Below are 12,596 nucleotides of genomic sequence, written 5' to 3'. Positions count from 1 at the left end.
GTGCTCAGAGTTAACAGGAGCTTCACTTTCTGAAACAGCCCATCCAGCCATTTGAATTCCTCGCTCAGTCAGTGCACAGCAGTGCATCTTCAGCAGAGTAATAACCAACCAGGCACTGTCTGTCTCCATGTTCTTGAGTTAAGACTGCCATCAGATGTTTCTCATAAATATACAGGGTAAATGTTCTACCTGTATCAGGGATTCCTAATGCAGGTGTGGTACACAATATCAGCTTTAAAGTTTTCAGTTGTTCTTCATTAAGAGTCACAGGGTCATCTAAGCACTTACTGTCTGTCAGCAGATTGTTGAGTGGATGAGCAATTTCAGCATATGAATTGAACTGATCACAGCTACTGAACTGTTGAAGGTGGCTTTCCTGACTTAACGGCTTTTGCATGATCCTGCTTACCTTGGGAAATTTTCAGTCCAAAATGAACTACTACTACTTGTTGTAATAGTGCCTTGTCTAGATTTGCTTTATGAACCTTTGGAGGATAGATAACCAAGCAAATAAAGCACATCATGTTCATGCTGGTCTGAGCCTCGGATGCTATTAGGATATCATCCACTTATTTTATGATAGTAGAAATAATAATAATAAGTACTTTATTGATCCCAAGAAGGAAATACTTTTGTTACAGCAGTAACATTTAAAAACACACTTAGCGGTGTACAGACTTGACTAATAATAAAGTATAGAATAATAATATACACAATAATGTACCAATATGTGCGATAATAATGTATGAGATAATAAAGCAGAGGCTATTATACTACAACGTGTGTCTCCTGTTGCACAGAGAAGAACTGTTGTATATGCTTATTGCATTTGGTAGGGAAGATTTTCTGTTACGATCCTTAGGACAGCGGAGCTGAATGAATCTGTTTGAAAAGGTGCTCTGCTGTTTATTCAGTAGGTCATGGAGAGGATGTGCCAGATTGTCCATAATGGATAACAGTTAGTTTAGTAATCTCTCCACCACTAATTCAAAAGAGTCAAATCAATGGCTGATCAGCCCCTCAGATGTTGTCTCAAAGCTATTTGATAGACAGTGGAACAGTTGTGGTGCCCTTGTGGTAGTGTCACCCATTGATATTATTGGCCATCAAAAAAGTTCTGAAAGCCAACCACAGTTGACACCAGTGGTACGGAGCAGAGTCCATTGCCTATATCAGTAACTGTAAACCACTTGTGTGATGGCTTCAGAGCATTGAAAATAGTTGATGGAACTGTCACTAGAGGGGTTAACATGTCAATACATTGATTTGCGGCCCAGTAATCTCCTTTCATAGGTTCCATCTTCAGTTCCTTGTGTTTGCACTCCTTCAGTCTTTATTGGAGCAAGCTGTGACATGGCTGCCAATACTAATCTTTCACCTCTGTCATCCTCACTTGAGTTACCAGGGGCAGCGTACAGTCCATGTCTTGTCCATCCTCATTTCTCAGAGTTTGGAAGATGTCGCTGTCTTGGAGGACTGTCCAATATAAGGGTTGATCCCCAAGGAGAAGTGTCACTCGAAGCATCACTGGCAGGACTGCCCACTTGAAATCCATTCTCAGCTCTTCGATATCACCTCAGTTTGCTTCTTACTGTACCTCTATACAATGCACTTCAATTCAATTACATTTATTATGTTTTTTGCTCATTTGGTTAATGCAGAGATTTGCTCTTTAGATTTTTTACTGTCTCTATCATGTAGTTTTTGTAGTTTATTACACATTTCACATTTCCTTCCCCATCAATTAGTAAATGACTTTACCTGCCCCATTCACTCACACATTCCTTCACATATTTGCTCAAACCAACCTTGTGTTCTTATCCATAAGATTCAAGATTCAAAAACTTTATTGTCATTCTAACTGTACATCAGCTCTGCAGGGCAGAATGAGACAGCGTTTCCCAGGAGCAGTGCAATCATAACATAACAAATGCAACACTAAATAATAAACATAACAATAAATAGTAAAACACAACAGCCACATGTCAGTTAAAAACAAGTTATAAGTGTCCAGTGCAAGTTAAAAATGTCCAAAGCAGAGTCAGGTAGAGTAGCTATTTAGCAGTCTGACAGCCTGTGGGAGGAAGCTGTTTAGTAGCCTTGCGGTTTTAGTTTTGATGCTCCTGTAACGTTTACCTGATGGCAGAAGTACAAACAGTTCATGGAGAGGGTGTGAGGGGTCTTTAATGATGTACCGTGTCTTTTGGAAACATCGACTCTGAAAGAGGTCTTGGACAGAAGGTAGGGAGACCCCAATAACCTTCTCTGCTCCCCTAACCACCCTCTGCAAGGCTTTTTTGTCGGCAGCACTGCAGCTGGAGTACCAGTTTGTGATGCAAAAGGTCAGCACACTCACGCATTTCAGGTTTTTCCTTTTCCTCAGACATTCTCTGGTTCTTACCACAATGCTTTCTTAATAAATTTAACAATGTTGGTATATTTCATCCAGATTTTTAAATTAATTTATCAAACTGAGATATTTTATTCATTTAAGACTTCAGTTTCATGATTTTGGCCATTGTTTTAATTGTACGTGCTTTTTATTCCTGACTGTGACCTCAAAATATCATTAGTTCGCAACCAAAATATTGTAGGATTGCTCCTCAAATTTTATAAGAGAAATCTTAATTTTTTCTCTTTTTTGGTTTGCAAATTTCTCTCATTTGATTGCAATCTAGATGTTTTTAAGCAATAGATTACAAATGGATATTTTCTTAGCACTCCACCGGTTTGTATGAATTTAATTTGAGTCTGATATTAATTTCAGTGCTCAGCTGATTTTTTACAGATTTTTTTTTTTAATAGCAATGTATAGTAATTTCCTCACTCCTACACTTCATGTATTGAAGCCAGAACTAGTCTTTTCTCTCAGACAATTTGGAAGTAGAGGGAGTTCTTACCTTCTTTGTTTGTATGCTATAACATTTTCACTTTGTCTGGGATTCTTCCTGTCCTAACATCTTCACAACTATCCTTGCCGACTACACCAAATTGTTCAATTCTGATGTTTATGATCAATGGTTCTTTTGGAAGTTCAAGAAAGTTGCCACAAATCTTGTTACTTCATGATCATTTCATTAAGAATCGGAAGCGTAGAGTTGCAAAGGTCTAATAACTAAGAATAAAGAACAGAAATATAAATTAAAAAATAAAAGCTGTGGGCCAATGTCATCTGTCCTTCTTATACCCCATAGAAAAGAAGCACTCCATTCAAATTTGTAGATAAGAGTCAACCAATCAGATAGCAGCTATTCAAATAATGCGACAGCACGAAGCTTCCAAAAAGAGACATAATAACTGTATCTACTGGAGGACTGTATCTAGGTAGTTATATAAAATACAAGCATACAAGTAATTGTTAAACTGCAGAGGAAATAAATCCAACAGGCTACTTTCATTTTCTATCTTTTCCATTAGAGAATGATTTGTTACAGTTGTTCACCTATTATGATGTGCATAGATGCTAATGTTACTTTAACAGCTACTGGTTGGCCACCATCATTTAGCTCAATGAAAAGATGAGTGAGTATGAGATTGGTTTATTGACCCGTGAAATTATTTGCCTATGTTGCTCTTTAGGCAGAGCCTGGAAGATCTTTAGTCTGATTCTCTGGGATTAGATGAAGGAGAAAGGATGTAAGGGACAGTTGTAAGAGTAGATAAACCTGAATGGAAGGGGCTTATCTGAAATATGAGCAGCACCTAGACCCATTGGACCTGTTTCTGCTGCAGTTTCTATGTAATTCTTCCAACTTGAGCTAGATGATTGTACTCTGAATGGCTGCAATTGATCTATATCTTGTTAGTGGGAAGAAAAAGTTGAATATCTGACTTGATTTTAATACTATTCATGTAAAGAGCTGGATTAGGCAATGATTTTTAGTTTTGGACAATTCAGCAAAGTGACAGGCGTTGTGAGTGAAGGCTGACATTCGTAGATTGTGTCCAACTGCACCGGTTCTGTCCAAAGTCCAAGATTGACTAACCAATTGCTCTTGGAGAAACAAAAGCTTCACTTCAAAAAAAATCTTTAATTTCCTTAAAATAGCTAGAGGAGAAATTGATTTGCAAATGAAAAGCATCATGGAGTGCTATATGCAGATTTTGAAATTAGCTTTATTTTTTTCAAGAGTGAAAAGACTGAAAGATTCACCAAAATAAAACAGAAAAAGTGCAGAATCTATTTGGAAGCTCTTCTAATTTATTGATATTGTTTGCAGTACATTGAAGGTCATTAGTGTTGCACATACTGTCCTCTGGTGGAGTGTTACTGTATACATAATCATTACTTGCAGCTAGTTTTAATGAAAAATGCAAAAACATAGAATCTGGGAACATTTTGCTTCTCACAATATTCCTCCACTCATGCTCCTCTTCCAGATGAGGCTTCATTTAAACTCGTAGGAACTCTGTTGGCACAGAGACACTCCTGGCATCACTCCTGATGGCTGCTGATGGTACCAGTCCTGCTGCACTCTCAGTTATATCCATTTTTTTTGAGTTTCACTAGCATGGTTAAAGACAAAAGAGGTAATCTAAAAAAATGCTGGAACAAAACACTTTGTCTGGTAGAAGCAAACCACTATTAATACTTGAAATCTGAAAAATAAACCACAGAAAATGCCAGAAAAGGCCTGGCATTATCTACGACTTAATATTTCAAGTTAATCACCCTTTATTAGAACTATGATGCTTCTGCTTGTGAAAAAAGTCCACTCATGGCATTGGTGAAAATGCACCCTATGCAGCTGCCCAGTGGCATGACCTCAGTCTTCACTGAATGCATTATGAAGGTGGTCATGGCCAAACAAAAGCAGACAAGCAAACTTGAGCTATCCACAAATGGGGAGTCTGAGATTGGCTGGGTAATCTTTTAAAAAGGAAGAATATTTTATTGTCAGAGACAGTTAAGAAAAATATGTTAGAACACTTCATGTTTTGAAGTGTTTATATTTAACTGAGAAAAGATAGAAACTCACCAGCCAATGACTGATAGGACATAGAACAGTATAGCATAGAAACAGGTCCTTCGGCCCACAATGTTGTGCCGATCCAAATAAATAAACCAACGAGTGATATTTAGAGAAAATAAAACCTCCTCTGCACTCTCTCTGTGGTTTCCACATCCTTCCTATAGTGAGGCGACCAGAATTGAGCAACGTACTCCAAGTGGGGTCTGACCAGGGTCTTATATTGCTGCAACATTACCTCTCAGCTCTTAAACTCAATCCCATGATTGATGAACGCCAATGCACCGTATGCCTTCTTAACCACAGAGTCAACCTTGAGTGTCCTATGGGCTCGGACCCCAAGATCCCTCTGATCCTCTGCACTGCCAAAAGTCTTACCATTAATATTATATTCTGCCATCATATTTGACCCTTCCAAAATGAACCACCTCATGCTTATCTGGGTTGAACTCCATATGCCACTTCTCAGCCCAGTTTTGCATCCTATCAATGTCCCGTTGTAACCTCTGACAGCCCTCCACACTATCCACAACACCCTCAACCTTTGTATCATCAGCAAATTTACTACCCTATCCCTGCACTTCCTCATGCAGGTCATTTATAAATATCACCAAGAGTAGGGGTCCCATATACACTACATCTATGGCTCTACCTTCATCAATGTGCTTAGTCACATCCTCAAAAAGTTCATTCAGGCTCGTAAGGCACAACCTGCCTTTGACAAAGCCATGCTGACTATTCCTAATCATATTATGCCTCTCCAAATGCTCATAAATCTTGCCTCTCAGGATCTTATCCATCAACTTACCAACCACTGAAGTAAGACTCACTGGTCTGTAATTTCCTGGGCTATCCCTACTCCCTTTCTTGAATAAGGGAACAACATCTGCAACCCTCCAATCTTTCAGAACCTCTCCCGTCCTCATTGATGAAGCAAAAATCACCGCCAGAGGCTCAGCAATCTCTTCCCTCGCTTCCCACAGTAGCCTAGGATACATCCTGTCTGGTCCCGGTGACTTATACAATTTAATGCTTTACAAAAGTTCCAGCACATCCTCTTTCTTAATATCTACATTCTCAAGCTTTTCAGCCCACTGAAAGTAATCCCTGCATTTGCCAAGATCCTTTTCTGTAGTGAATACTGAAGCAAAGTATTCATTAAGTACCTCCGCTATTTCCTCCCGTTCCATACGCACTTTTCCATTGTCACACTTGATTGGTCCTATTCTCTCACGTCTTATCCTCTTGTTCTTCACATACATGTAGAATGCCTTGGGGTTTTCCTTAATCCTGTCCAACAAGGCCTTCTTATGGCCCCTTCTGGCTCTCCTAATTTCATTCTTAAACTCCTTTCTGCTAGCCTTATAATCCAATAGATTCATATCATTACCTAGATTTTTGAACCTTTGTAAGCTCTTCTTTTCTTCTTGACTAGATTTACAACAGCCTTTGTGCACTATGGATTTTGTACCCTACCATCCTTTCCATATCTCATTGGAACGTACCTACTCAGAACCCCACGCAAATATCCCCTGAACATCTGTCACATTTCTTCGGTACGTTTCCCTGAGAACATCTGTTTCCAATTTATGCTTCCAAGTTCCTGCCTGATAGCCTCATAGTTCCCCTTACTCAAATTAAACATTTCCCGAACTTGTCTGTTCCTATCCCTCTCCAATGCTTTCCATTCCATTCTTGTCTGTTCCTCTCCATTCTCCTGCCTGTAATCTTTGATGCTTTTACTAATTAAGGACCTATCAACCTGTGCTTTAAATATACCCAATGACTTGGCCTCCACAGCCATCTGTGGTAATGAATTCCACAGATTCAGCACCCTCTGGCTAAAGAAATTCCTCCTCATCATTGTTCTAAAAGGATGCCCTTCTGTTCTGAGTTTATGACTTCTGATCCTGGACTTTCCCACTACTGGAAGCATCCTCTCCACACCCACTCTATCGAGGCCTTTCAGTATTTGGTAGGTTTCAATGAGATCCCACCTCATTCTTCTAAACTTCAGTGAGTACAGGCACAAAACCATCAAGTGCTCTTAATATGTTAAGTTTTTCAGTCCTAAGATCATTCTTGTAACCTCTGGACTCTTTCCAATGCCAGCACATCTCTTCTTAGATATGGGGCTCAAAACTGTTCACGATTCTCCAAATGTCATCTGACTAGTGCCTTATAAAGCCACAGCATTATATTCTTGCTTTCATATTCTAATCCTCTTATTTGCCTTCCTTCTTACCAACTCAACCTGCAAGTTAACCATTAGGGAACCCTACACCAGGACGCTCAAGTCCTATTTGCACCTCAGATTTCTAAATTTCTTCTTTGTTTAGAAAATGTTCTGCACCTTTATTCCTTCTACCAAAGTGCATGGCCTTATACTTTTCTACATTGTATTTGATCTGCCAGTTCCCTGCCCATTCTCCTAATCTGTCTAAGTCCTCTGCAGACTCCCTGCTTCCCCAGCACTACCTGCTCCTCCACCTATCTTTGCATCATCAGCAAATCTAGCCACTAAGCATTCAATTCTGTAATATAATGCAAAAATTAGTAGACCCAACACTGACCTCTGCATAAACCCACTAGCCACCGGCAGACAACCAGAAAAGGCCCCCTTTAATTACCCTCTTCCCTCCTGCCAGTCAGCCTATCTTCTATCCTTGCTAATACCTTTCCTGTAATGGATTCTTAACTTGTTTAACATACTATATGTGGCGTCTTTTCAAAGGCCTACTGAAAATCCAACATCCACTGACTGTTATTTCCTCAGAGAATTCCGACAGGTTTGTCATCAAGATTTCTCTTTAAGGAAACCATGCAGACTTTGGCCTGTTTTATTGTGTGCTTCCAAGTACCCTGAAGCCTCATTTTTAATAATGGACTCCAACACCTTGCTAACCACTGAAGTCATGCTAGCTGGCCGATAATTTCCTATCTTTTGCTTCCCTCCCATCTTAAAGAGAGTAGTGACATTTGCGATTCTTGAAAGTGGTTCTTGAAAGATCATTTCTAATTCCACCACAGTCTCTTCAGCTACCTCTTTCAGAACCCTGGAGTAAAGTCCATATGGTCTAGGTGACTTACCTACCTTCAGACCTTTCAGCTTCCCAAGCACCTTCTTTTTACTAATAGCAACTATATTCATCTCTGCTCCTTGATACTCTCAAATTTCTGACATGCTGCTGGTGTCGTTCACAGTGGAGACTAACAAAAAAAACTCATTCAGTTTGCATGTCTTTTCTTTGATTCCCATTACTACCTCTCCAGCATTCCAATATCCACTTCTGCCTCTCTTTTATTCTTAAATTTTGAAAAAGGTTTTAGTATCCTCTTTATCTTTGATTAATAGTTCAGTAGTTCATTTAATATCAGAGAATGTTTACAATATACCACCTGAAATTCTTGTTCTTCGCAGACATCCATGGAAACAGAAGTGTGAGTGACAGTAAAGACATTAGAACCCCAAAGACCTCCATATTTCCCCCTCCCACGTACAAGTAGCAGGAAAGTAATGGCCCTCCCCACCCCCACTTCAGCAAAAAAAAGGCAACAGCACCCTACACCCACCAAGCAATAGAAAAACCCCAAAGAAAGATCATGATCTGCAGTGCAACAGAAACTTGTTCACCCAATGAGTCCACATGCCACAGGCCCTGCCTCTCCCTAATAAAGGTGTCACTCTGTCACAGTGAGAGAGGAGACATAACAAAACAACTCACTGATCTGTGATGATAAAGTCTGCTGTGTCGCTTTTTCCTGAGGTTTCTGACTCGAGAATCGGCAACAAATTCACCCACACCAATGAGTCAGGAAGAGACAGAATGCGATTCGCTGAGTATCGAGCCCCCCCAACAGCCAATCCGCTGTTCCCGATGTTCCTCGGAACCCGAAGGCACACTCGTCTTCTAGACAGCATCCTTACAATATTGGAAAGCGGCTGGTCATAAGACCCTGGGAACGGGTCTAACTGCCGCAAAGAAACAAAGTCTGAATGTAATTCTAGGTCAGGGTCTCCAACAGAAACCCATCCACTTTGAAAAGGGAGAAGAGAGATATTAAAGGTAGGAATTAAGTTGCTTCCGCAGATGAGCTTGAAGGAGTCACTCTTAAGTGCCATCATAGCTCCACCACTCAGCTTACCCTAATTTCATCTTTTCTCTTTGTTGCTTTTTAGTTTTTAAAAGCTTCCAAATCCTCAAGCTTCCCACTAATCTTTGCTATATTATATGCCCTCTCTTTTGTTCTTATGCTCTTTGACTTTCCTTGTATGGCTGCCTCATACTCCCTTTAGATTGCTTCTTTTCCTTTGTGATGAATCGATCCTGTGTCTTCTGAATAACTCCCAGACACTGCAGCAATTGCTGCTGTACTGTCATCACCCATGCTCCTGTTTCCTTCAATTAACTTTGACCAGTTCCTCTCACATTCCTCTGTAGTTACCTTTACTCAACTATAATACTGGTGTTCAATGATCTAGCAAAGTTATGTTAGGCTGAATGATCTGTTTTCCAAAGTTCCAATGTTCTAGAACTCAGAGGTGCTGGACTATATTAAGGGTTATCACACTTCCTAATTGATTTAGGTCCTTCAACTGCTTTAGAATCATCCTAGGGCAACAGCAATACTCAGGTCTTTTTATTTATGATGATGATAAGGCATATCATACAGCCTTCACTTGGGCCTTTTCACTATCTCTAGCTCTAAGGAGTTCTTGGATTTCTTCATGGTAATGACTAACAATCCATACAAATGTTATAAACTTCCCTTTCCAGAACAACCACCTCTCATCCACTTTCCGTTGTCCACTCCATTTCCAACTTTTCTGAACCATTTTCCTTCTTGGACGAAGATTTCAATATTTAGGGAGGGTGAGGGAAAACAATGCTTACATGATTTTCTGGATCATATCTTAAGTTAGTGTCTGATAGAAAATGCTACATCTTTTATTTTGTGTGTCTGAAGGTTTAGAAATGATACCAGTGAACAGGAAGAAAATTTACTGAGACAATTGAATGAAATCACCAGAGTCATGAAAGAGCAGAAATTCATTGAAGGCATTGGTCCTGAGGAAGAGACAGAGGAATACCCTTGCATGGAGCAAACTGAAGGTACAGCTAAATCCTCAAATCTACACAGCACATTTGAAAAGGATTGCATGTTCGATATGGTATAGTGGGAGGTTTGCCTCTTTAATAATGTACTGTTTAGCCCTCAAAGTAAAGCACAGTGAATGTATTTTCTTACTTAATTCATAAAAAATACTGGTTTCTGAATTTCAGAATTTGTATTCCATGCGAGTGCCTCATTACTAAAGTAAGGGAGTGCCATTCAATGCACATTGTCAGACATTAAAGATTATCCGGTAGAATTAGAAAGTTGGGTGAGAAGTTACCATAACCCACTTGTGGAGGGCATTGGAAAATAACTCACTGTAAGTGGAGGAGGGAGCAGGATCTGGTGTTCTGCGGACTGGTTGTCACATCCATGGGAATAGGAGAAGATTGGAAAATCTCAGTAATGTCAATTGTGTTGAACACTTGTCACCATTTTTAGGAGTGCTTGGACAGTGCTGGTTCTTCACTGCTTCAACTTTAAGTTTGTTCTGAAGTCAAAGCAGCTGCTTGATCACTCACTCAGTATGCAATTTAACTAATGGTTGCTTCAAATATGGCCAAACAATTCTTCTTTGTGCCTATCCTGTATGCCTACTTGCCGCTTTAAGACTTTAGAAAGCAGCACAGCACACAAAAGGTGTTTGCTGCTCCAATTTAACCTCAATAATGTCAGAACATTCTGATAACAGGCCATTTCCATTTATGTTGACTGATGCTACAAATTCAGGTAAATAAATTAGAGTATCATATTACCCTGAAACATTTTTTTTGTTTTACAATATAATATCCAGGTATAGGTCAAGTTTGAAGTAATCTAATTGTCAATATTTCTTGATTCATATTTCAAAGGTTATCCTGAGGAGACGGCCCAATCCAAATGCAGTTGCCAGCACGACTCCGATTATTCTGAGTCCAGTCAACTTTCTGGTGAGGAGGTGGAAGACAAAATAGAACACAAATGGTTGTCCAACAAAACTACAGATGATGAAATAAGACAACGTCAAAAATGCCATGGAGTAAACCATCAGAAATGTACACAAATTGGCCCAGGTGTGAGTGCTGATGATATTAAGGGGAAAGATCTCCACTGTGAAGATTCCAAGTATCTTGTGGGTGAAAATGATAACTCGGCTGTTACACCAAACATCAGCTCTGAGAACGACTGCAATGTGGGTGGCCAAATTAGAGATGAATCTAGTCTGGACCATTATGTCAGTGAACTACAGCCTGTAATCATGTACAATAATGAAGATGTACTGCGAAAGCGCAACAAGATGGCAATAGAATAACTAGTCTGAAAATCATCATCAAGATAATTAATCTTTGGAATATATTATTCAGACCATATCAGATATTTTAGCATTGGGTACCTTCTCACATTACTCTTGTCCTCTCCATGACTGCTAGGTTTGTTTAGATTACCACAATTAAAAAAAAACTAACTGACTTCTCTCTTTACATTTTCACTGTCAATGCCCCCTTCTCATTAATGGCAAAGTCTTCATAATGATTGCTTAAATGAAGAACAAATGTGTAATATTTACACCCTTGGTAAAAATTGCAACGTGAAGCATGAATGCACTGTGAACCCTGGCACCCTTCATCTTCCATCAGGTTTGCAGCTCCACCATCCAGCTGTTCTCTCACATCCCATCAGCTCCAACCACCTACGTACTAGGAGCAAAATAGTGAACCTATAGACCCACATATCTTTGAGGAAGGAAACTAGATCACGAGGGGAATACATAGTCATGGGGAGAACTGCAAACTCTGTGCGGGCAGATACTGTATATGGTCAGTTCCCTGGAACTGTGAGGCAGCAACATCAAAACTGTTACTGTGCTGATGTCCCACATTACCCAAATACCATTCTGAAAATATCTTCAACCTTTTGTTAGTACAGATAGAGCAGCAGCATCTTTCTACAAGTCATATTTCAGCAATCCATCTGCTAACAGATTCGACAGTCTGAAAGGGTTCCTTGCAAAATCTGTCTGAGCTACATCACTGTTGTCTGATCACAAACAAGAGAAAATCCATAGATGTTGGAAATCCAAGTACCACACAGAATGTTGGAGGAACTCAATAGGCCAGGCAGCATCTATGGAAAAGAGTACAGTTGACATTTTGGGCTGAAACCCTCCAGGAGGACTGGAGAGAAAAAGATAGGCGGGTGAGAGTAAAAGGGCGGAGGGAGTGGAGGGGAGGGAGAAACACAAGTGGATAAGTGAAACCAGAGGGGGAGGGGTGAAGTAAAGAGCTGGAAAGTTGATTAGTGAAAGAGATACAGGGCTGGAGCAGGGGGAATCGAATAGGAGAGGATAGAAGGAATGGAAGAAAGAAAAGGGGGAGGAGCACCAGACAAGGAGATAAGGTGAGAGGGGGAAAAGGGAATGGGGATTAGAGAAGGGAGGAGCATTACCAGAAGTTTGAGAAATTGATGTTCAGCCATCAGGTTGGAGGCTAGCCAGACAGAATATAAGGTGCTGCTCCTCCAACCTGAGTG

At 40.0% G+C, this 12,596-nt stretch overlaps 1 protein-coding gene across 3 annotated transcripts in view; it reads left to right on the top strand.

Annotated features, from left to right (window-relative positions):
- The window catches only part of ric3a (RIC3 acetylcholine receptor chaperone a), a 69,432-nt gene extending 57,216 nt beyond the window's left edge, over window positions 1-12,216 (top strand). For all 3 annotated transcript variants that reach the window (XM_073049514.1, XM_073049515.1, XM_073049516.1), the window contains 2 exons: window positions 9,939-10,084; window positions 10,940-12,216. In XM_073049514.1, coding sequence (XP_072905615.1) covers window positions 9,939-10,084; window positions 10,940-11,379 — 586 coding nt within the window. In that variant the 3' untranslated portion in view covers window positions 11,380-12,216. The remainder of the gene's footprint in view (window positions 1-9,938; window positions 10,085-10,939) is intronic.
- Window positions 12,217-12,596: the final 380 nt, after the last annotated feature.

Source organism: Hemitrygon akajei, chromosome 6, assembly GCF_048418815.1.
Source record: "Hemitrygon akajei chromosome 6, sHemAka1.3, whole genome shotgun sequence".
In the NCBI taxonomy this organism is placed as follows: Eukaryota; Metazoa; Chordata; class Chondrichthyes; order Myliobatiformes; family Dasyatidae; genus Hemitrygon; species Hemitrygon akajei.
Note: the sequence above shows the minus strand (reverse complement) of the source record. Positions and strands in the feature narration are given on the sequence as shown.